The sequence below is a fragment of the Miscanthus floridulus genome, chromosome 5 (assembly GCF_019320115.1).
Source record: "Miscanthus floridulus cultivar M001 chromosome 5, ASM1932011v1, whole genome shotgun sequence".
Lineage (NCBI taxonomy): Eukaryota > Viridiplantae > Streptophyta > Magnoliopsida > Poales > Poaceae > Miscanthus > Miscanthus floridulus.
In genome coordinates this window covers 125,643,933-125,669,102 of record NC_089584.1, presented here as the reverse complement: position 1 = coordinate 125,669,102, position 25,170 = coordinate 125,643,933, and the positions used below count along the sequence as shown (strand labels likewise).

At 52.2% G+C, this 25,170-nt stretch overlaps 1 protein-coding gene and 2 pseudogenes across 1 annotated transcript; 2 read left to right on the top strand and 1 right to left on the bottom strand.

Moving 5' to 3' along the window:
• Positions 1-2,386: 2,386 nt before the first annotated feature.
• On the bottom strand, positions 2,387-5,032 carry LOC136455296 (internal alternative NAD(P)H-ubiquinone oxidoreductase A2, mitochondrial-like; annotated as a pseudogene).
• Positions 5,033-5,575: 543 nt separating this feature from the next.
• Positions 5,576-13,917, top strand: LOC136450676 (uncharacterized). Its single transcript, XM_066451236.1, has 2 exons — positions 5,576-7,062; positions 13,410-13,917. Exons 1-2 carry the CDS (start codon positions 5,647-5,649, stop codon positions 13,626-13,628), a joined length of 1,635 nt encoding a protein of 544 aa, XP_066307333.1. The 5' UTR covers positions 5,576-5,646; the 3' UTR covers positions 13,629-13,917.
• A 5,900-nt stretch (positions 13,918-19,817) lies between these two features.
• Positions 19,818-24,360, top strand: LOC136453465 (probable metal-nicotianamine transporter YSL18; annotated as a pseudogene).
• Positions 24,361-25,170: the final 810 nt, after the last annotated feature.

The following is a 25,170-nucleotide window of genomic DNA, read 5'->3' as shown; positions in this document are numbered from 1 at the left end:
TCCGGTCGAGTTGACCGGACGCTGGACCTCAGCATCCGGTCGCTCGCAGACCACCACGTGTTCCGATTCCAACGGTCATTTGACCTGACCGGACGCAGCAGCACTCAACTGACCGGACGCTGAACCCCCAGCGTCCGATCGTTTCCAGTAAGCTCCCGAGCATGACCAGACGCGTCTGGTCGAACGCGATCGAACGCAGCCAGCGTCCGGTCACACTCCAGCTACTGCTACACCGTACATCAGCCTGACCGAACGCAACCTGCCAGCATCCGATGCATGCAGATCCAGCGTCCGGTCAGTTGACCGACGCCAGCATCTTCGCGACCAACTCGTTTTCACTTCTAACTTCTTCACCCTTGCACCAATGTGCTAACCACCAGAATTTGCATCCGACGCAATAGAAAATAGACATTCCATTTTCTCAACCCTGCAAACACCACCGCCTTTGTAAATGTGCCAACACCACCAAGTGTACACCACCATGTGTATGTGTGTTAGTATTTTCACAATCATTTCCCAAAGGATGTTAGCCACTCAACTTGCCACGCCACTCGATCCTAGCGACAATGCAAAGTTAGATTACTCGAGTGGCACTAGATGACCGATATGCAAATAAGTTTGCCCCTCTTGATAGTACGGCCATCTATCCTAAACCCGGTCATAAACTTCTCTACACACCTATGACCGGTGAAATGAAATGCCCTAGGTTATACCTTTGCCTTGCGCATTCCATTCCATCTCCTTTAATGTCGATGCAACACATGCACCAACACGATCAACAATGATATGATCCACTTCATATCATCACATGATCATATTGGTTCATCGATCTTGACTCTACTTGCTCTTCACCGTTGCCATCGTCCATCGGCGCCAAGTCTTGCTCAAGCTTCACCGCCACGTGGTCCATCACTCCAAAGCCTTCGACTTGCCCTTCACGCTTGCAACCGGTCCATCAAGCCAAGTCTTGTCTTGATCTTCTCCACCTTGATCACATGACTCAATGTCATGTCTCATGTGCATTTAAGCTCCTTCATCATCACATGTGTGAGCTTTGCAACATCTCCAAGCCATTTTCACCTTCATGGCATATGTTGCTCACACACATGTACCTGTGGACTAATCACCTGTGTATCTCACATAAACACAATTAGTCCACCTAAGTTGTCACTCAATTACCAAAACCAAACAAGGACCTTTTAGTGCCGATTCTCCGTCTCGCTCGAGGCCCCGCACGTAAGGCCTCGGACGGGGTACCGATTCTCCGTCTCGCTCGAGGCCCCTCCCGAAAGGCCTCGGACGAGGTGCCGATTCTCCGCCTCGCTCGAGGCTGGCTCGGCGACAACCCCGTCGCCTCCGCCTCAACCGATTTCCCTGATAGAACGTCACGTCCAACTAACGCGACCAACCACTCCCGCGACGTCAGCCGAACGACGGCTCGACACAGCGGAGTGACCGACGAGATGGGAGTCGCATCAACACCATGCCGTCCGGGACAGGACGGGGCAGGGGTTACCGGCCGCTGTGCTCGGCACTGTGCCCACGACTGACACCCGTACTACACTGTGCTACCTAATCCCTGCTTCGAGGACAGCGCAGCATGGAGAGTCATGTCCGGAGCCCTGTAGCCTCGGAATCAACGTACAAAGACCAACTGCTCCCTCCGAGCCTCGGCTGTCCACTTTAGGGTCCCTGTAGCCTCGGGACTCACGCCCGCCGAGCCCCCCACAATGGTTCAGCCTCGGCACCAACTAGGCCTCGGCCCTCTACGTTGTCAACGTACAGCGACCGACACGTCGTTCACAGTATGCGCCATGTCCTGCGTCAAGCCATCACAGGAGCTCCCACATCGCACAGGATCGGGCGTGACTAGCGTGTCGCTCCAGTGCACCGAGGACAAGGCCGCTCCACCGACCATGCCGCCACAGTGACAAGCTATAGGGCCCGGACATGTCGCCTCTGTTCACACAACGCCACGTAGCAAACCCATGTAATGCCCCTATGCCTCCCTTCGACTATAAAAGGGGGTGACTGAGGCCGCTTATAGGGGGGGACTGACGTGATAGACGAACACGCACAAGCAACACAACGCTCTGTAACTCACCCTTCCTCATCGCAAGAGATCAACATCTCAAGCAACTCACGCCACTACGCAGAGACCTGGGATTAGCTCACTCTCTCGCCCTGCTTGTAAACCCCTACTACAAGCACCTCGGTGCAAGGAATACAAGATCGCTCTCTCAGACTGGACGTAGGGCACCTATTGCCTGAACCAGTATAAACCTTGTGTCTCTTTGCATCACCATCTAGGATTAGGGGCACGCGGTACATTTTCACTAGTTGGTTGAGGGCCTGCCGGTCCAAAACACCGACACATAGATATACAGTTACTCATAAAAATGTGTGTACACTGACATACACATGGATAACTGACTCAATACATGATGCTCACAGACACAAAAGAATTATACCTTCCACCAGGTGACTTAGGAAATGGCAACAACTTAACGAATGGTGAAGCACCAACTCTGGTGGACCATACCAGTAAACCATAAGGAACTTCCTCTCCATTATCAAGAATTATTTTGTTGGACTGTACATCCTTAACAATTCCTTTCACAAGCCGAACACCTGACTGGTGGGTGAACATACACAAACAACTTATTTTTCAGATGCCAAATAATATGAGAAAGAACAGCATCCAAACCATTAGCAGATATATCACATCCATATGCTATGTGATTGTCAGTGTGCTATATTTGGAAATCTGCAGTTTCAAAACCTTGGTCTGTTGAAGCCTTGTAGGCAAAAGTGACATGACATTATGCAGAGAAGAAACTGTTAACCTTAATTAGTTGGTTTGTAGCATATTGCCTGAGTCGAACATCGAATGATGACAATATCTCATTTGCCTGAAATGATAAGACAAGTTAACTGATATCAGAGTGCTCAGTTAAAAAATAAACGGTAAACTAGAAAAACAACAGCACAAACCTCAATCAGGGTCACATGGATATAATCGTTCACATGCGAATAACGTTGTTTGACATCTCGTATAATAAAATCACTAAGTTCACCACTAAATTCCACCCCTGTTGGACCACCTCCAACAACAACACAGTGCAATAGTCTGCGCTTTTCTTCTTCTGAAATTCCTGTTTAGTCATATTGCATCGGTCTATCAGTGCTTTACAATACTCAAGTGGATATTTAGGTATGAGGAGAGAAGATATTTTATGGTTTTTTTATAGCCAACCAATTAAGTCCCACCTGGTTGTATTCTAGATTCTACTAGATCAGGCAATTATAAAATAGAACATCACTTATAAGAAAGTAAGAACAAGAAATAGTGTACTCATAGAAGTTTTGTTCCAGTGAGAGGTGGTTAGCACATGTAGTATGCCGAAAAAGTAAAGCTAAAGCAAGCATACCAGGGACATCAGACAACATCAGATTAAGGAGGAGCCGCCTCCGAATCTCTTGAGCATGGTGAACTTCGCGAAGAAAGATCGCATGGTCGGTAACACCATGTATCCCAAAAGTTGATGCCTCAGCTCCACAGGAAAAAACCAACTTGTCATAAGCAACCTTGAATTTCCATGGCTCCAAGGAATCTTTCTCACCATCTGTAACTGTTTCGCAATCAATCTAAATGAAAAAGGAGCTGAATAAATAGACAGAACAGAAGTGCCGCAGATAGAAAAACAAATGTTGGAGGCAAATGTCCATGTAGCATCACTGTATCAGTTAGACATGTAAAGTTAATACAGGGTATTTATCTATATACTAGACCAAAGTAGATGGTAACTTTGTAAAACATCATATCTTTGCGCAACTCTTTGAAATGCATCAACCTTTGATCCAGAAAAATTCCGAAGCGAGTTAAGAAGCTATGCACACATTACTTAATGGTGCCAAATGAACTAGAACAATGATGAAGCATGTACATAATGTGGATCGTCTTTGCAGACATACAGGACAAGATGAGTGGTGTCACTCATGCATTGTAAGTGTTTTTGGTTCAAGGGAAACGAAAACAATCCAAGGCTTGCACGGTACAGAAAAAGATCCACACTAACCATAGTGTTCAACGAGTCAGAACAAATAATTGATCTTGAACATTGTACTTCAATGTTAAAAATGCTGTGGCAAAAGGCCACCTTCTCTACAGACTGCTAGGCTGCTGAACATGTTCATGAATTCATGGTGTATAGATGAGTAAAGCTAAGATTCCTCCTTTTTCTCCAGACCTGTACCCAACTAACCCCAGATACACCACCAGTCACTGATCTACTGAAAAGGTAGAAAGCAGATATGCAGAGTACTAGCATAAATGCCCTTTTAGCATTTCTCCAAGAATCTGGGAACACTGAGACCCGCACACACATGTGTGAAAGCAACAGCAATTGGTAGCATCATCGACTCGCACGGTCACACCTAAGCGGGGCGGGGGCGGGGATCTCATAGTGTGGCCATCGGGGTCAACGCCGGTGCAACGGGCGAGGAGGAAGTAGGAGCCCGGCGACTTGGACACGGCGGGCTGGATGCGCGCGACCGGCTCGGCGACGGAGCGGAACTCGAGCGTGCCGACGCAGGTGGAGGCGAGCAGCGGCGTGAACACCATGTGGTTGCGCGGGGCGACGCAGACCACGTCGTAGCCTTGGGTGTCGAGGTCCTTCATGAGCCGAGACCCCTGCCCACCCTGTCCCCAACACCACCACCCTGGCCTTCTCCCCCTTCGCCGTCGGCCCAAGTCCAGGGAACCCCTTCGCCGCTTCGTCCCGCGTACCCGCAGCCGCCGCAGCGGCGGTGGTGGAGAAGGGCGACCAAGGTGGTTGTTGGTGGTGGCGGTAAGCGAAAGCGCTCGGGCCCGCGCAGCCGCGGCGGGTGAGCGAGCGGAGCAGGGAGGAGGCGGCCATGTCTAACGGGCGCAACCGCGCGAGAGATCAGAGATGTGAAGCGTGGTGACCACAGCGAGAAGTGAGGCGACTTAACGTGCGCATTTCGTTGGACGCCGCCCGTGGCGGGTGGGTCGTCGGCCGGGCCGGTGGTCCCGTTCGATCCGCAGGCGGCAGGCCTGAGAGATCGGAGTGGCGTGGATGGCGCTGGCCGTCGGATCATCTGTTGGCTGAGCTGATCGGTCAGCTGCAGGGGCGGTCGTTCTAATCGACCAACAGGCTGTTCGGACGACGGGTTCGTATTGTTGTTGGTTGCTGACTGATTTATATGAGAGAAAAAAATATTGTTCCAGCTAAAAATAAAATTTACGATCGTTTACGTGCCACGGCCAAACGAAGAGAAAGGCGCTTTCGCCGCCGCGTTTGCGGTGAGCCGGTGAGCAGAATTGGCCGAGTTCGCCCCCCAAATCTCTATGAGATTATCTGGATACCGCCACGCGTCGCGAACCACATCCACCAGTGCCGTGCTCTGCCTCTCGGCCGCCACACGACCCCCTCCCTCACCCGCGTAGCCCTGCCCGAACCGCGCCCACCAACGCCGGCCTCCCACGCGCCCCCTACACGCGTGCGGGCATCGTGCACCAGTTCCACGGCTCCACCCACTCAACAATCCCCGGTTGCCCCGGTCTCGGTCTCAGCCTCTCTCCCCATCCCCAATTCGCTTTCGCTCCGCCCCGGCCGCCGCACCATGGCCGCCTCGGCCTCCGCCTCAACCTCGCTCTTCTCGCCGTGCGCCCTCACCTCCAAGCTTGGGGTAGGGCACGCGTCCTATGTCTCCGGACGCCGCGCCAACGTGCGCCGGCGCGGCCGCCTCTCGGTGGTGGCCGTACAGACGGGCCCGCAGAAGCCGTCCCCGTCGTCGTCCCAGGCCGCCGCGGCGGAGGATGAGGCGGACGCGCTGCAGAAGCTTCTGAAGAGGGAGTACAAGTACGGGTTCGTCTCCGACTTCGAGTCCTTCTCCATCCCCAAGGGGCTGTCGGAGGCCACCGTCCGCCGCATCTCGGAGCTCAAGGCGGAGCCGGCGTGGATGCTGGACTTCCGCCTCGCCGCCTACCGCCGCTTCCTCACCATGGTCGAGCCCACCTGGAGCGACAACGAGTACGCGCCCGTGGACCTGCAGTCTATCTGCTACTACTCCGCGCCCAAAACCAAGCCCAAGCTCAATAGCCTCGACGAGGTCGACCCGGAGCTGCTCAAGACCTTCGACCGCCTCGGCATCCCGCTCACCGAGCAGAAACGCCTCACCAATGTCGCCGTCGACGCCGTCATCGACTCCACCTCCATCGCCACCACCCACCGCGAGGCGCTCATGGCCAAGGGCGTCATCTTCTGCTCTATCTCCGAGGCCATCCGCGAGTACCCGGACCTTGTCAGGCGCTACCTCGGCAGCGTCGTACCACCGGGCGACAACTACTACGCCGCCCTCAATTCAGCGGTGTTCAGCGACGGATCCTTCTGCTACGTGCCCAAGGACACGGTCTGCCCCATGGAAATCTCGACCTACTTCAGGATCAACGACAAGGAGACTGGCCAGTTTGAGAGGACTCTGATTGTGACCGATGAGAGAAGCACGGTTAGCTATTTGGAAGGCTGTACTGCACCGGCATATGACTCGAATCAGCTCCATGCTGCGGTTGTGGAGCTTGTATGTGAGGAGGGGGCAGAGATTAAGTACTCCACGGTGCAGAACTGGTACTCTGGTGATGAGGAGGGCAAAGGAGGCATTTATAACTTTGTGACAAAGAGGGGACGGTGCAAAGGGCGGGGTTCGAAGATTTCATGGACACAGGTTGAGACAGGATCTGCTATTACATGGAAGTACCCAAGCGTTGAGCTCATCGGGGATGACAGTGTTGGAGAGTTCTACTCGGTTGCGCTTACAAAGGATTGCCAGCAAGCAGACACAGGGACGAAAATGATCCACAAGGGGAAGAATTCACGCAGCCGCATTATATCCAAGGGCATCTCTGCAGGGAAGTCCAGGAATTGCTACCGTGGCTTGGTCCTGATGAACTCCAGTGCGGAGAATGCTTATAACTCTTCACAGTGTGACTCATTGCTGATTGGGGATAATGCGGCTGCGAACACCTACCCCACCATTCAGGTAATTGACTCTTCCCTTCTGCACGGTTTGACATGTAAGGTTCAATTACAGTGTCTAGACTGATATGACAAGCTTTCAGTGCTCTGTTATTCTACGTGTAAATAATTACCTTCCATGCACATGTTATGAAGCATATAGACTCGGCTTAAAATTGGCACTTAGGAATAAAATCTGATGATTTGATTAATTCGAAGGTACTGTATAATCACCTTAGCATGAACTAAATTGAATTTAATTATATTTCTACAAGGATTATGTTGACACATATTTACCATGTTAATGCTTCTGTCTTCTAAGATGGTCCTTTACCTACTAGCAAACTGTTGATCTAGCCTTATAAGTTTGCGGCAGTAAGGAAAGAAGGGAAAGCTAGAAATGTTTGCATTTGTTGATGGAGAAACGTAAACATTGCTTTGATGTTAAATTTAATAGGAAAATTGATGGTATATTATAAATGCTATATAATTAGGATATATTTATTTTGATGTTTGTAACTTAAATCATATTGCCTTCGTAACTCCAGATTCTTTCTTTTAGGTAGACATAGTGCAAACTTTGATATGACTCTTGAAAATCAAGGATTGTAATTGTGTGCTGTTGTAGTATGTCATGTGGGGACGCACGTACGCGAGACGCCGTCGCGTGCGTGATGTGCGCCAGGCCACAGAGCGCGCCCAGCGCGCGGCTGGGGAAGCCACCGTGAGTGGCTAAGATTAGAAAGAAGAGATTAGTTTCCTTATTTATTCCTTAATTGTAGGCATGGTTCGTTCAGCCTGAGGGCTATTTGAGTCTTGTATCCAGACGGTCAAAAGGAAGAAAGATTATTATCCCTAATCTCTCTCGTCTTTCATCTAAGGCTGCGGAAGAGGGGCATAACCTCGCCGGAGAAGACGACGGACCGCGGCTACAATCTCCGTAGCCGAGGGCCTCCTACCCTAGACATCAAGGCCCTTGACAACCTGGTATCACGGTCACGCCGATCCTCTTCTTCCTGCTCCGCCGACCCATCTGCCGCCGCCGCTTTCCCCACAGCCGCCGCGCCACCAACGAGTCCACCATCTCCACCATCAGCCAGCTTCGTCACATCGCCCATGGCGGAGCCCTCCAACGCCGACATCGCCAAGATGATCGAGAGCCTCACCGGCACGATCGCCTCCCTGCAGTCCGACTGTCGCGACGTTGCAGAAGGACAAGGAGAAATCCTCTTCATCGTCTGGCCCGGGCGGTAGTGCTGACGGCCAGCACCACAACGATCGCCCTCCGAGATTTCAGAAGATGGATTTTCCCCGCTATGATGGCACTGACCGATCCGCTGATCTTTGTCAACCGCTGTGAATCTTACTTCCATCAGCAGCGCATCATGAAGGAGGAGAAGGTTTGGATGGCCTCGTACAATCTGGAGGACGTCGCCCAATTGTGGTACATCCAACTCCAGGAGGATGAGGGTACCCCCCGGTGGAGCCGCTTCAAGGATCTCCTCCACCTGCGTTTCGGGCCGCCCCTGCGCTCCGCGCCGCTCTACGAGCTCGCCGAGTGCCGACGCACGGGCTACGTGGAGGAGTACCAGAACCGGTTCCAGGCGCTCCTGCCACGCGCCGGTCCATTGGAGGAAGCCCAGCGCGTCCAGCTCTTCACGGGGGGCCTCCTGCCTCCGCTGAGCCACACGGTGCGGATTCACAACCCGCAGTCGCTCGCGGCCGCCATGAGTCTGGCCCGCCAAGTGGAGTTGATGGAGCTCGACAAGCCGGCACCGGCTCCCGCCCGGTCAGCGCCCCGCGGCCTGCTTCCAGCACCTCCTCAGTGCCCCGCGCTCCCTGCACCACCACCAGCGGGCGCAGCCGCCGCCAAGATGGAGACCAAACCGGTGAAACGTCTCTCTCTGGAGGAGCAGGCGGAACGTCGCCGCCTTGGGCTGTGCTACAATTGCGACGAAAAGTACTCGCGTGGCCATAACCGGGTCTGCCGCCGCATCTTCTACATCGACGGCGTGACGCTCACCGACGCCGAAGACGCCGCATTGGACGGGGACCAGGAAGAGGCCCCAGGTCTTCTCTTTGCAGGCGGTCGCCGGCGTGCAGCTCTGCAACACCATGCAGGTCCGGGTGACTTTGGGCGCGATGACCCTCACTGCCCTCCTCGACACCGGCTCCACCCACAACTTCATCGCCGAGGAGGCGGCGCGCCGCACCAACCTGCCCATCCAGTCCAAGCCACGCCTCACCGCCACAGTGGCCAATGGCGAGAAGATCCAGTGCCCGGGCGTCCTGCGGCAGGCGCCGCTCACCATCGATGGGGAGGCGTTCCACGTGGACCTCTTCGTCATGCCGTTGGCGGGATACGATCTCGTCCTGGGAACCCAGTGGATGGTTACCCTGGGGCCGATCACGTGGGACTTCACGGCGCGCACCATGTCGTTTTCGCGCCAGGGCAAGGAGGTGTGCTGGTCCGACGTGGCGGCGCGCCCGGCACCGACTATCGCCGCCACAGCAGCATCGACGGATTTCCTCGACAACTTGCTGGCATCCTTCGAAGGGGTTTTCGCCGAGCCCTCCGGCCTACCTCCACAGCGCGCCCGGGACCACTGCATTGTCCTCAAGCCGGGTGCGCTGCCCGTGGCCGTTCGCCCCTATCGTTACCCGGCGGCCCACAAGGACGAATTGGAGCGGCAATGCGCCGCCATGATCGCAAGGCATCGTCCGTCGCAGCGACTCCGCGTTCTCGTCACCGGTCCTCCTCGTCAAGAAGTCGGACGGATCGTGGCGTTTCTGCGTCGACTACCGCGCCCTCAACGCGCTTACGGTCAAGGACGCGTTCCCGATCCCCGTCGTCGACGAGCTGCTTGATGAGCTCCACGGGGCGCGTTTCTTCACCAAGCTCGATCTCCGCTCCAGGGTACCATCAGGTGCGGATGCGGCCGGCCGACGTCCACAAGACCGCTTTCCGAACCCACGACGGCCTCTACGAGTTCCTCATCATGCCGTTCGGGCTGTGCAACGCCCCGGCAACGTTCCAGGCGCTGATGAACGACGTACTCCGCCCGTTCCTTCGTCGTTTCGTTCTTGTGTTTTTTGATGATATACTAATCTACAACAAGACTTGGGCGGATCACCTACGCCACATCCGCGCCGTCCTCAGCGAGCTTCAGCGGCACCAGCTCTTCCTCAAGCGCGCCAAGTGCGCCTTCGCTAGCGCGTCCGTCGCGTACCTTCGCCACGTCATTTCCGAGGCGGGCGTCACCATGGACCCGGCCAAGGTGCAGGCGGTGCGGGAGTGGTCGACGCCGCGCTCGGCCCGCGCGGTCTGTGGTTTCCTCGGCTTAGCGGGCTGCTACCGCAAGTTTGTGCACAACTACGGCACCGTCGCAACACCCCTCACTGCCCTCAAGAAAGATGGGTTCTCTTGGTCAGGGGAGGCCTCGGCGGCATTCGACGCGCTCAAGGCTGCGGTCACCACCGCCCCGGTACTCGCCATGCCGGATTTCTCCAAGCCCTTCATCGTCGAGTGCGACGCATCGTCTCACGGCTTCGGGGTGGTGCTGGTCCAGGACAGCCACCCTGTGGCCTTTTTAGCCGGCCGGTGGCGCCCCGACATCGCGCGCTCGCGGTGTACGAGCGAGAGCTGATCGGCCTCGTGCACGCGGTACGGCACTGGCGACCGTACCTGTGGGGGCGCCGCTTCGTCGTCAAGACGGATCACTACAACCTCAAGTACCTGCTCGATCAGAGGCTCGCGACGATCCCTCAACATCACTGGGTGGGGAAGCTTCTCGGTTTCGACTTCGCCGTCGAGTACAAGCCGGGCCAGGCCAATGCCGTGGCGGACGCGCTGTCGCGTCGGGACACGCCGGCGGAGGGCACCATCCTGGCGCTCTCGGCCCCACGTTTCGACTTCGTTGATAGGCTCCGCCAAGCACAAGCTACTGACCCGGCCCTCGTCGCCATGCATGAAGAGCTCGCTGCGGGCTCCAGAGCTCTGCCGTGGGCAGTGGTGGATGGGCTCATACAGTACAGTGGGTGGTTGTACATTCCCCCGGCCTCGCCCTTGTTACCAGAGCTACTGGCGGCGGTCCATGCGGAGGGACACGAAGGCGTCCAGCGCACGCTGCACCGGATGCGGCGGGATTTTCATTTTCCTAACATGAAACAGCTCGTGCAGGATTGGGTGAGGGCATGTCCTACGTGCCAGCGCTACAAGTCGGAGCATCTACATCCGGCCGGCCTCCTTCTACCGCTGCCCGTGCCGCACGGGGTCTGGACTGACATCGCCCTAGACTTTGTTGAGGCGCTGCCGCGTGTCCGGGGCAAGTCGGTCATCTTGACGGTGGTGGACAGGTTCAGCAAGTACTGCCACTTCATCCCTCTGTCCCACCCGTACTCCGCGGAGTCCGTCGCCCAGGCTTTCTTCGCCGATATCGTCCGCCTCCATGGCGTGCCACAGTCCATCGTGTCGGACAGGGACACGATCTTCACCTCCAACTTCTGGCGTGAGCTGATGCGGCTGGTTGGCACCAAGTTGCACATGACGACGGCCTTTCACCCCCAGTCCGATGGGCAGTCCGAGTCGGCCAACCGCGTCATCATCATGTACCTGCGATGTCTCACCGGAGACCGGCCGCGGCAGTGGCTCCAGTGGCTTCCGTGGGCGGAGTACGTCTTCAACACCGCCTACCAAACGTCACTGCAGGACACGCCGTTCCGCGTCGTCTACGGCCGTGATCCTCCATCCATCCGGTCATATGAGCCCGGAGACACCAGGGTGGCCACCGTCGCCAAGACCTTGGAAGAGCGGGATGAATTCCTCGCTGACATCCGCGCCCGACTTCAGCAAGCACAGGCGGTCCAAAAGCGCCACTATGACAAGGCACATCGCCATGTATCGTATCAGGTGGGGGACTGGGCACTTCTACGCCTACGACAGCGTGCGGCGTCCTCCCTGCCACAGACCGTCACCGGCAAGCTGCGGCCACACTTCTACGGCCTCTACCGCGTCACCGAGCTCCTCAACGACGTCGCGGTTCGCCTCGCCCTGCCACCCCGAGCTCGTCTGCACGACGTCTTCCACATCGGCCTCCTCAAGAAGTTCCATGGTTCGCCGCCGGATGCTCCACCGGCCCTGCCTGCTGTTCACCATGGTGCGGTGGTTCCTGAGCCCGAACGCGCGGTCAAGATGCGCCTCGCTCGCGGGGTGCGCCAGCTGCTGATCCAGTGGAAGGGCGAGTCCCCGGCTTCGGCAACCTGGGAAGACGCCGACGCTTTCACCGCCAAGTACCCAGACTTCCAGCTCGAGGACGAGCTGTCTTCCGAGGAGGGGAGAGATGTCATGTGGGGACGCACGTACGCGAGACGCCGTCGCACGCGTGACGTGCGCCGGGCCACAGAGCGCGCCCAGCGCGCAGGCTGGGGAAGCCACCGTGAGTGGCTAAGATTAGAAAGAAGAGATTAGTTTCCTTATTTATTCCTTAATTGTAGGCATGGTTAGTTCAGCCTGAGGGCTATTTGAGTCTTGTATCCAGACGGTCAAAAGGAAGAAAGATTATTATCCCTAATCTCTCTCGTCTTTCATCTAAGCCTGCGGAAGAGGGGTATAACCTCGCCGGAGAAGACGACGGACCGCCGTTACAATCTCCGTAGCCGAGGGCCTCCTACCCTAGACATCAAGGCCCTTGACATAGTATGGTTTGCGCCTTTGCGGCAAGTAATACAGCTGGGTGGTTCATGAATACGATTTGTGTGGAAATATTCATAGATGACTTTTTAGCTATCGTTAGGATTTGATATACTTGATGACTTAATCATGAAGTATATGGTTTTCAGTTAGTACTTACCTAGCAGTGAAATACATGGCCATGAGTTCCTAGTCAGTAGCATCAAAGGCATCTACTTCAAGATTTGATGGCCAAATCTCTATTCAGTTGATTTAGTGTGAGATTTTAGTTATAGTATCTCTCTGATGTCACTTAAAAAAAGCAAGTGATAAAAATATGTGGTTTTTGGAAAATGCAATTGCAACTGAGATGCATGGTTTGAACTTTGAAGTTTAGTGCTAAGGAAGGTTCAATCATCGTGGAGATGGAACAAGATGCCTGTGTTCTTTCTCTCATATCCTATGAATCTGCAATACATGAGTAATTATATGTAATTTAATGGCAAACACAAGTTGTCTTGTCACTGGCAAGCTAGCGGTGTTTACGCTCTAGCGTTCTAATGAACCAAACACTCAGAACATGACATCCTCTAAGTACCATTAGCCCTTGAATTTCATCCTAGCATGGATTCAGGGTCCATTCTGAACATAGTTTTTTCCACCTTCTGCCCTCTATCAATGTGACAAAACTTTGTTGATAACAGGTGGGTTGCACTAGTGGCCGTGTTGAGCATGAGGCAAGCACTTCCAAAATCGGAGAGGATCAGCTATTTTATTTCCAGCAAAGAGGGGTAGATCATGAAAAGGCTGTTGCCGCCATGATTGGTGGATTCTGCAGATCTGTTTTCGAGCATCTTCCCTATGAGTTCGCACAGGAGGTGGACGCACTCATGAACCTGAAACTTGAGGGATCAGTTGGCTAATTTGTTGGCTCAGCGACTGCGTGTAATACTCCATGACAGCCAACTACCTAGAAAATCCATGTGTACAGCAGTACGAGAAGAATAAAGTGCACGATATATATACATTTCCTGGCTTGTTGATATACTGAATGTTGATGGCCTATGGCAATTGGCAACGAAGATAGCAGTTGTGCCTGCTTGTCTTCTGTTTGCCCAGTTTTTGCTACTGCTGTAAGCGAGCTCACATGGCTTGCCTATACAAGAACGGAAATCAATGTGTTGCGTTATAGAACTAGTATATCTTCTCACCTGTTCGCTTCTCTTATAATTCGTCTTTTTTAGCTTGTTTTTTCAGTTAAAACAGTGTTTTTCTCTCACAATAAAGCAGTTGGAATAGTGTTTTTCTCTCCAACAAATCAGCCGAAACAGTATTTTTCTCGCGCAACAAATCAGCCGGACTCATACCATGCATCATTTATTCATTTCTGATCCTATTCTTGTTTTGGAGAGTCATATGTGACAACGGAAAAAATGACTAGCGTTTACATGTATCATTTCGTGTCAGGCGATGGTATCAGGTATTTAGGGCTTTTACAATTTCAATGTACCATTTCGTGTCACGCGATGGTATCAGGTATTTAGGTTAGTGAGAAATAAAAGGTTCTTGCCTCTTGGCGATAGATTAGGTATGTAGGTTAGTGAGAAATAAAACAAGTTAGTTTCAAAAGAAAGAATTCTACGATATCTATTTTTTTCATACGTCAATAAATTCATGAATAAGTTTCGCTGCATCTCCATATCATCATGTACACACAGGTTCGAGTATATATGTAAATAGGTTCGTGCCTGTGCGTTGCTACGGGACAGGTAAACTTTTGTACTAAAAACACACGGATCGCACGATAAGATAATAATACTGTAAAAGTATATGACCGACGTTAAAGTGACATTTAATCCAAAAAGCTAAGTTCGTGAAATTTACACAGTCACATAGAGCCGTCTCAGGCTCACAAACTCTACTGTGTAGATCTTTCCGTGATGCTGCTAAGATCATTTTTTATACCGGCAGGAAAAGATTTTCGATATCCATTATTTTCGTGCGTCAACAAATCCACGAATAAGTTCCACCACATCTCCATACCATCCTGTACACGGCGCTAGCAAGCGAATTAGCCACAACTTATGTAATTAGTTTTATAATTATCTCATGTTTAGTCCTCCTAATTGATATCTAAAAATTCAATGTGACAGGAACTAAAGTTTAGTCCTGGGATCCAAACACCCCTTAGCTCTCGACTCCTGCTGGCTGCTTACTTGCACCACCATGCCTATGTGTCTGCACGTATATACTCTAGTGCCTGATCGTCTAAGATGATCTTTATTGTCCACCCTTTGAAAATATTATAACTTTAAGGTTGCCATTTGTATGCTATAGGATTGGGATGCTTTGCACTGATCCATGAGGGTGTCCATGAGAGTCAAAATTTTTTATGTCATTATGATGTCTAAGCTTACCAATCAGACAGAGATGAACTTGATTGTTAAAATATTTTTAACACTGCTTTCATATACTCCCTCTATCTCAAAATAGAATTCATTCTCGCTTCCCGAGAAGTCAACTTTTTTTAACTTCGACCAATTATATATAAAAGAATATTAATATTTATAATACATATTAGTATCATTACATAGACCATTGAATATATTTTCATAATAAACTTATTTGGAGATATAAATGTTGCACGTATTTTTTATAAACCTAGTCAAAGTTGAGAAAGATTGACATGCACGTATCCCATAACGACTTATATTTTGGGGCAGAGGAAGTATATGCTAATGGGAGTAGTCAACTGGACGTCGTGATGAACACAACAATACTTTCATATTATATGCTAATAGGAGCATGAAGAAACGTAGGGGAAATGGACCTATATACTAATAGTGGAAATATTCGTTTAGAAAATTGTAGAAGGTTCACCAGTCTCACCATGTATAACCTGCACATCTTTTATTTGGCACCACTGATGTTCTCAAGGAGCAGTCACTTTTTAATTTTAGGTCTACATGCTGAAAACACTAAAATTAAGGGCCAACCTCATTGAGTCGTCTTACTTGATCTTTGCCAATTGTCTTGCTTGAGCTTTGCGAACAAATTATATCATTGGCAAAGACTAACACATAAAGAGGTAGAAGTTACAAGAATAAAGCTAGGTGGCCTACTATGCACCTAGCCTAAATTTAATATCCCTCCAAATTATGGACAATACCATATGAACTGTTGTAACCGATATGTTAACTCCATCATATAGTACACCTAAGTATTGAACACGCACATGCATAGTTTTTTTTATCATAGAATATATTTTTGTCCTATGAGACAATATAGTTTTTTTTTCTAAGTGACAGCAGAGAGCCCCAAAATATTAGACAGAAACTCTCATTTTACTATCTCTGCATCTGCTAAAAATTTAACTAAAGTTTAGTTAATCCATGGAATAATTTGGATTGTGCCTTTTGTACTGCACCAACAATTCTTTTACCAAGCATATACAAAATCTAGTTAACAGCATTTGATCCACAATCAAAATTCATTACCTTGGTATCCGAGGATCATAATACAGAAGGTTTGCCGAGTGCCTGAGATTTGACACTCGGCAAACGCGCTGTAACCGTTTCCACTTCGTCACGTTACTTTTTTTCGCCGAGTGTCGGTTTCAGCTCTCGGCAAAGTCTTTGCCGAGTGCCCGATAGAAAACACTCGGCAAACAGCCGTTTACCGACACTATAGATGTCGTGTGCTATTTGTCGAGTGTTACACTCGGCAAATCCTTTGCCGAGTGTTTTTGGGCTTTGCCGAGTGCCCGTGGCACATGGAAAAGCGACTGTTTTTGGTAGTGGTAGTGACCTGTAGCACAACTGGTAACCTGGCATGTCGACGATAATTGTGCAGAAAATGTACATTTGGCATTCTACATGCTATTGAGACATATCTTTGGCTTAACTGCAGTTGCTTCAGCTTTCTCCCACACAAATTCTTCAACAAGCTAAGGTGCACCAGAAGCCATTGCATCATAATATGAAAGGAGCTACAACATTTACACACAAAAAAATAATTATCCTATTGAAACTAATAAATTGCAAAATCTTGTGTTGAATTCTGTTGAATTACTCCATAAAAATCTCACATTGTGCTCTTGGATTGGTGCATATCAATGAAGATCTCTTCCCATGTCGCTTGGAAAGACAATCTACAGACTACACCAATAGACAAAAAATCCATAATTTAGAGATTCTGTTTTTTTGTTCTCAAACAAGCATATTTAGTCCAATCATCTATGACTATTAGGACCTGTGATGTTCCAAACTTTTCAACTACCACTACTGTTCCAGCTCCAGCCCTGCTTATTAGCTGTGAAAAGTTCTGATGGTCCACCCTTCATAAATTTGCAAATATTATAGAAAATGCAGATTGCAACTGACATCTAGATGTGTCCACTCTTAGTGCCACAAATGTTGCTTAAGTTCCATCAACATGCTCTAATTTTCTTGTGTGAAGTTGACGATTCAGTTTAGCTATACTTCACTTTGCATAGCACTATGTTCCCTCCTCCCTCCCTCTCTCTCTCAGTGTTAGAAACTTAAACTGCAGTATGCGTAACTAAAGGTTTAGGTGCCTCTGCTGGATCAATTATTGTTGGTTAAAAGGCTTTCATTGATGAGGCCTGATCAATTGTGTCTCAAGTATAAAGTTCAACGATTTCTTTTCTAAGAGGAAAAAGAACTACACAGATCAAGTAGCAAAGGAAATCTGAATAATATATACCTCCAGACAAGGAAATGAATGTATAAGATATAAGATTCTTTGAAGAACAATAGTATTTTAAAAATTCATAACATGTTTTGAACATTTCTGTCAAGCCAACAATCTCATCCTTGGATGAGTTTTCTTCGATGCAAATAAAAGACATGAATTAAAGTCTCTGATATAGCTTGGAAATAACTGTTGAATGTTTCCTGTACAGCTATCTACCCCGCAAATAAAAGACAATATGCATAAGCTAGCAGTCAGTAGATCTTAAGGAGGCACACTGGCTAAAGGATGCAGCATTACGGTCATTACCTAGCCATGTACTTGTTGGTGAGAATTTATATAAATATAAAGAACAAAAAAGACGACAAGAAACATTGGCATTAGGCTAACTCCTTTTGATTCTTTACAAACACATCTGAAAGTTAACATGTGGGCGGTGGGCATCAAATCAAAACAACAAAAAGAACATGGATTCGACCATAAGTAGCATTTGCCCTCCTTTTTTTTGAAAAAAAGAAAGGTACTGTCCATTGAAGTGCTACATCCCTAGCTCGCAACCCAATTAAGAGTAAGTTCTCGCATGCCTAGCTCCCCAGCCATTATTAAACTGCATGAAGGGCTCCGAAATGAAGACCACTATTTAAAAAAAGAGTAAATGATAATCCCAATCAACTAATTGTCTTAACTTCATTTTTTTGGCAAAAAAAAACAGTTTATGCAATTCAATAATAGTAAAAAACAGTTGGCTATCGGAGACCCTGCGCATGGACATCTTGACATACAGATTCTCCAGCCCATCCAGCTCACCCTAGCATCCACGGGGAGCACCTGAGCTGGTGCCACCACTTATTCCGCAACCGCCACCAGCTGTGGAGTCCTTGATTGACGAGTATCAATGCTGAACGAAAATGTATTGCACACTGTTTCAAGTATACAGACTCCTAATACTATTTATATTTAGATTCGAATTATGAATATCTGATGACTGATGATAGTGAAAAACTAAATTTATTGCACAACTGAACTGAATTTGCTAAACTCTAACAAACAACTATTAGTTTGAGAATTGAAACAAAAGGGCATTGGCGGCTACACTTACGTCAAGCAAGTCGGCGTCGATCCTAAACTTCCACGATGGTAGACCAATTCCGTCGCCTGAGTTGTCGCCACTCAGGCCTTCTTGTCCAGCAGGATCGAACAAGAATACACCAGGAGCCATCTGCAGCAACGCACGGCATAGTACAGTCCCTCGTAGCAGTGTATCGAGAAATAAATCAAATAATACACCAGAACCAGGATGGTTGCTGATGGATCTCGCTACCACAGTGACTCCCGCAACCTTGTGGCCAGCTGGATCCTATGGACCTCGCCCCGGTGGAGAGGGCATCAGTAGAGGAGGACAACACCGGAGGAGATCTTAATAGCAACTGGTGAGGATAGGGAGAGGTAGGATGCAGTCATATGAGCAGGTTCCAATAGCACCTTCGTTCACACAGGAACATGATTAAATAAAATTTGCATAATCTCAAATATGCAGCGATCATCTTATAGTAGTGTTTCTCATGATTATCATGAAATCATTGGCGGAGTAAGGAAATTGAAGGAAAAAAGTTATCATCCAGAATAAGATGAAATCATAAACCGCACCTGATAAAGCAGTTGCAGTCGCCTTCTGTTAGCGCGGCATCATCGAGGGCCTCTTCGCAGTCGTCTGACGGTGGTCGGCGTCGACGGCATGGCTGTCGGACGAGGAGGGGGCGTTCCGGCGGCGTCTGAGGGTGGGATTGGCGTCGCGGCGTCCGGCCGACGAGTGCCTGGCGTGTGGCGGCAGCAGGGCGTTGTGGTGTCCGACGTCTTCTGCGGGGTGATGTGGATTCGCGAGAGCGCACCACGGGAAGGACAGGAGGGGCGCGTCGATGTTGGCCTGGCGTCGATCGATGATCCGATTTACGTGGAGATGAAAGATATCTGACCGAGCGAGAAAGGGGCACCGCATGATTGTTTCCTTCCATACATGATTATTGTTTCCTTCCATGCATATGGCCTCAGGGGATCAATTTGTTTCCTTCAAAGCAGATGGAGATCGCAGGGATGACAATTTTTTTTCTATCGCGCGGGGTATCGCACCGCCGGAAAGGGAGGAGCGACCCAAAAAAAAATCTGCACCAAAAAATTATCTTATTTTTGTTCTTTTTAGTTGTATATGTATAGGAGAAACAAAAGCATGGCGAAACTGCGAGATTACCGTTTCGTTGAACTACTCTTCCAGAGCACTAGCGGCGAGAGTACCCATGTCATTTAGGAGAGCTATACATCTCTGACACAACATTAGCACGATATAATAATAGTAAGTGCACAAGCCAAAAGGACGCAACCAATCTGCCTCTCGTTGTCTCCAATCGTCCGCTCGAGCTGCACGGCCGTCGAACATTATCCGTCACCGGCTCGCACCGAGAGCGAGGCAGCGCCACCGCCGCGAGGGTGGAGGATGGAGTCGGTCGGCGACCCGCGGGAGGGCCCGTCGACGGAGCGGGCGTTCGAGGTGAAGCCCATCCCGCCGTGGCCGGAGCAAGTGACGGGGCGCGCCCTGGCGGCGAGCCTCGCGCTGGGCGTGGCGCTCAGCGGCGTCATGATGAACCTGGTGTTCACGTCGGGGATCATCCCGTCGCTCAACATCTCCGCGGCCCTGCTGGGGTTCTTCCTCCTCAAGGCGTGGACGGGCCTGCTCGGTCAGATGGGCGTGCCGCACCGCCCCTTCACCCGCCAGGAGAACGCCGTCGTCCAGACCTGCGTCGTCGCCTGCGCCAGCATGACGTACAGCGGTAAGCGATCTGGCTGCCCGTTCCTGATCTCGTCTCGTAGTCGTTCCTGTGTATGCACGGCAACGGCATTGCCATCGTTGCCCGGTCGCTGGCGTCGCCATGCGTGACATCGTCGATGCGCTGCGTGTAATCTGCAGGCGGGTTCGGGTCGTATCTTCTCGGGATGGACCGGGAGACGGCGGAGAAGACGAGCACCGCGAACATCCCCGGCGCGAATATCAGCGAGCCGACGCTCGGCCGGACGATGGCCTTCTTCTTCCTCGTCAGCTTCGTCGGCCTCCTCGTCATCGTGCCCATGAGGAAGGTACGTATGCTCTGACCGACCACCAACCATCACACGACGAGATCACCGCGTCCTGACGTCACGTCCCTCCGTCGTCCGATCCCACCGGTGAACAGACCATGATCATCCGCCACCGGCTGACATTCCCGAGCGGCTCGGCCACGGCGCACCTCATCAACAGCTTCCACAGCCCCCACGGTGTCATGCAGGCAAAGTGAGTGGCAATGGCACATGAATTGGTAGCCTGATGGTGACGTTCTTGGCGAATTCTTGGAGCTGAGGGATAGATGTTGCTGCATACGTTTCTGCTGATCACAGGAGGCAGGTGTCGCTCGTCGTCCGGTCGTGCCTGGGGAGCTTGCTTTGGTCCATCTTCCAGTGGTTCTACACCGGAGGACCCAACTGCGGCTTCACTTCGTTCCCGACGTTCGGGCTCACCGCGTACAAACACGGGTAAAGGGTCAGTCGGAAAATCGACTCCACGAATTCACACATTTCATTTCAATTCAATCCACGGATGCACTGTTTCTGATGCCTGCAGATTCTACATCAATATGAATGGAACTTACGTTGGTGTGGGGATGATCAGCCCTTACCTGATAAACATCTCGATGCTCGTCGGCTCCATCATCTCCTGGGGGATCATGTGGCCCTACCTCCAAACCAAAAAAGGCATCTGGTACGACGCCAGTCTCCAGGAAACCAGCCTAAAGGGCCTCAACGGCTACAAGGTGAGAACCGCCACTCTCTCTGGAGCCAGAGGCATGACTGATTGATTAGCTCTGACTGACTGCATGATAGTACAGGTGTTTGGCGCCATAGCTATGATTCTCGGCGACGGCATCTTCCAGCTTATCGTGATCTCGCTGAGGACCATACACACCATGCGCCACCACCAGCTAGCCGCTGAGACGATCAGGTCCTTCTCCAACGTGGACTCCATGCCGCGGCCGGCCCTCAGCTTCGACGACCGCCGCAGGACGCAGGTGTTCCTCCGGGAGCACATACCCAGCACGTTCGCCATCGGCGGCTACGTCGTGCTGGCGGCGCTCTCCTCCGCCGCCATCCCGCTGATCTACAGGCAGGTGCGCTTCTACCACGTCGCCGCCGCGTACGCGTTCGCGCCGCTCCTGGCCTTCTGCAACGCCTACGGCACGGGCGTCGCCGAGACCAACTTCTCGGCGCAGTACAACAAGCTGGTGATCCTGCTGTTCGCGTCGTGGATCGGGGCCAGGAACGGCGGCATCGTGGGGAGCCTCGTCATCTGCGGCGTCGTGTCGGCCGTCGTGTCCACCGCCTCCGACTTCATGTCCGACTTCAAGACAGGGTACCTCACCCTCACCTCGCCGCGGGCCACGCTCCTGAGCCAGGTCATCGGCACGGCGATGGGCTGCGTCGTCAACCCGCTCGTCTTCACCGTGTTCCACCACTTCTACGAGTCCAACGGCAAGAAGGCGGTGTACGAGGCGCCCATGGCCAAGGTGTACCGCGCCATCGCCGTGCTGGGAGCCGGGGACCACGAGCTGCCCGAACACTGCCTCGCCATCAGCGTCGCCTTGTTCGCGCTGGCGCTGGCCGTGAGTGCGGTCCGGGAGCTGGCCACGCACAACAAGTGGCCTGCGCAGCATTACATCCCGAGCGTCACCGGCATGGCTGTCTCGTTCTTGCTGGTCCCGGCCGTCTCCATCGACATGTGCGTGGGGAGCTTGATCCTGTACATGTGGAACAGGACGGACAGGGAGGACGCGCAGGTGTTTGCGCCGGTGTTTGCATCTGGGCTCATATGCGGGGACGGGCTCTTCTCCATTCCCTACGCGCTGCTCGCCAGGTACGACGTCACGCCGCCCATCTGCGTCAGGTTCATCGGCAGAGTGCAGAACAAGATGCTGGACACCTACATGGAGAAGGCCGCAGCATCCCGATGAACGCCCGCCCTCTCAACATGCTTGGCCTGTACATTCTTTCCTGCTGTCAGGTTTTAGTCATAGCCTGTGAAGTAAATCTAAAAGGATTTGCAAGAAGAGATTGTTTTATGGAGTGACTAAGAGATCTCCTGTAATTTTTTGACAGTTAAAAAGCTAACCTAGTACTATACTGCAATGAAAAGGAATCACCCACGACAGTTTTCTTAAAGAGCAATTCCATGAGCCAATTCAATGATCCTTACTCTTCAACTTCTGTTCTCTATACTCCAATAGTTTGGCTGTCTAGTGGGCTAGGCGAGACCACTTCTTACTCGTTCGTTGTTCTTTTTCTCTCTCCCCCCCCCCCCCCCCCCCCAAATATTCCTCCTCTTCATGCTGATGTCTTGCATTTCCTTACCGTCGGTGTTTTGAATCATCGGCTCGTAAATTTCTAGTTTACGCGTCTGATCTGGATGGTTGTACTAGGAGGATATAAGGATTTTAGTAAATTGCACGTCCGGTCCTTAAAGTATTGGACTGATTTCGTCTAGGTCCCAAAACTATGAAATCGCACGTTTGGACTCCCCAATCTGCTTAATTCAGTCCATGTAGGTCCTAAACAGCTCAGGTGGTGTCAAGCCGTCGACGTGGCTGTCCACGTACGCATGATCTCATCTTCTCCACCTCACTCCTTTCTTTCTCTCGGACGGACCTCGGGCACGTCCGCCACTGCGTGGAGCCGTGGGACAGCTGGTGGGCGCACGCCGCCGCGGCCACGCACGGCGCCGACTGCGTGGAGGAGCACATGCACAGCCTGCTCTGGAGCGTCGCCGTGGTGCTAGAGGCCGTCGAGCTTGTCTCGGAGGTCACGAGGTCCGACCCGGACGAGCTCGCCCGGCGGCAGCTGCTGTTCGCCAAGGACTACGACAGGGACATGCTAGAGCCGAGGCTGTTCCGGCAAAGGCTCGGCGCGCGGTACCTGGCGACGCGTGAGCTCGCCGCCAGAATGGACGTGGCGTGGAAGGAGGACCGGTGGCTCCTATCGCAGTACCTTGACGAACGGAGGAGCCCAGGGCTCGCCGGAGCCGCTGACGCGGAGCGAGCACCGGCTGGCCGACCTCCTGACCGCGCCGCGCGGGAAGGTGCACCCGGCGTCCGTGCTCCTGCAGGGCGACTTCCACGTCCGGAGGCGCCTGGTGGGCAACCTCAAGGAGGTGCAGTGGATGGGGGAGGCCTTCGTGGTGAAGCACTTCGTCGGCGCCGACGCCGTGGGCGCCGAGGCCGCGCTGCTCACCTCCGTGGCACACCCGAACGTGGCGCACTGCCGATACTACTTCCACGACGAGGACAAGCGCGAGTTCTTCCTCGTCATGGACCAGCTCATGACCAAGGACCTAGCTAGCCACATCAAGGAGGTGAACAGTGCCAAGGGGCCGGTGCCCTTCCCGCTCGCCGTCATCATCGACATGATGCTGCAGATCGCGCGTGACATGGAGTACCTACACTCAAGGAAGATCTACCACGGTGACCTAAACCCTATCCAACGTGCTCGTCAGGACGCGGCACGGCGACGCGCCCCTCCACGTCAAGGTCGTCGGGTTCGGGCAGTCCGCGGCGACCGTGGCCACCGCCAACCCTAGGCCCAGCCCTAGGGCATCGGCGAAAGCAACAAACGCCATCAATGCCGCTGTCACCGCCTCAAACCCTTGCATCTGGTATGCCCCGGCTAGAGTAGGAGGCGGCCAAGTGCATGGAGAAGGCAGACGTGTACAATTTTGGGATGGTCTGCTTCGAGCTACTGATGGGGAAGATCCCATTCGAGGACAACCACCTATAGGGGGGACACATGAGCAAGAACATCTGCACCGGCGAGCGGCCGTTATTCCTGTTCTAGGCGCCTAGGTACCTGACCAGCCTCACCAAGCGGTGCTAGCACATGCTCCTCTCCTTCTCCTCTCCTCCTAGCAGCGAACTCGCAACTGTTCCTCCCACCCCTCAGGGAAGCAGGGCAGCCACTGTGGAACGTGCCTCAGCGGCGACTCCCTCCCTGCCGCCGTGAAGCTCTCCCACCCGTCGCTGGAGCCACAGCCTGGATCCCTCCTTGGCAGGGGCTTCACGAACGGGACCTTCCTCACCGCGGCGACGAACTAGGCGAGCTCCGCGAGCGCGCTGGAACAGAGCAACGACCGCATAGGGTCGGATGCGCCGGGGAAGCCGCCGAGTGCGTGGTCCTCGAGCACGAGGACAGCGTCGATGACATTGGGCTCCGTGCGGCTATGGGCCTCGGCGAAAGTTGCTGTTGCGTGGCCCAGAGACACGATGTAGCGGCCGGCGATGTCAAAGAGGGCCCAGAGCGTGGCAGGTTCTGTGGTGGAGTAGCCGGAAGAGCAGGAGTATCTACGCGGTTGAGACGATGGAGACGGAACATGTGAGCGGAGTAGCCCAAGATGAGATCGTGCGTACGTCGACAACCACGTCGACTGCTTGACACCGCCTAGGCTATTTAGGGCCTACAAGGACCGAATTAAGTAGATTGGGGAGTCAATAGTGCGATTTCATAGTTTGGAGACCCTAGACGAAATCAGCCCAATACTTTAAGGACCGACCATGCAATTTACTCTATGGATTTATACTAGTTCGGGCGAAATGTCCCTACAGTCTAGTCTGTTGTTGCTCGTGTTACCGACACTTGGTTTGTAGTAGGGGTTACAAAAAGGCAAGAGAGGGAGAAGGTCCTAAGTCT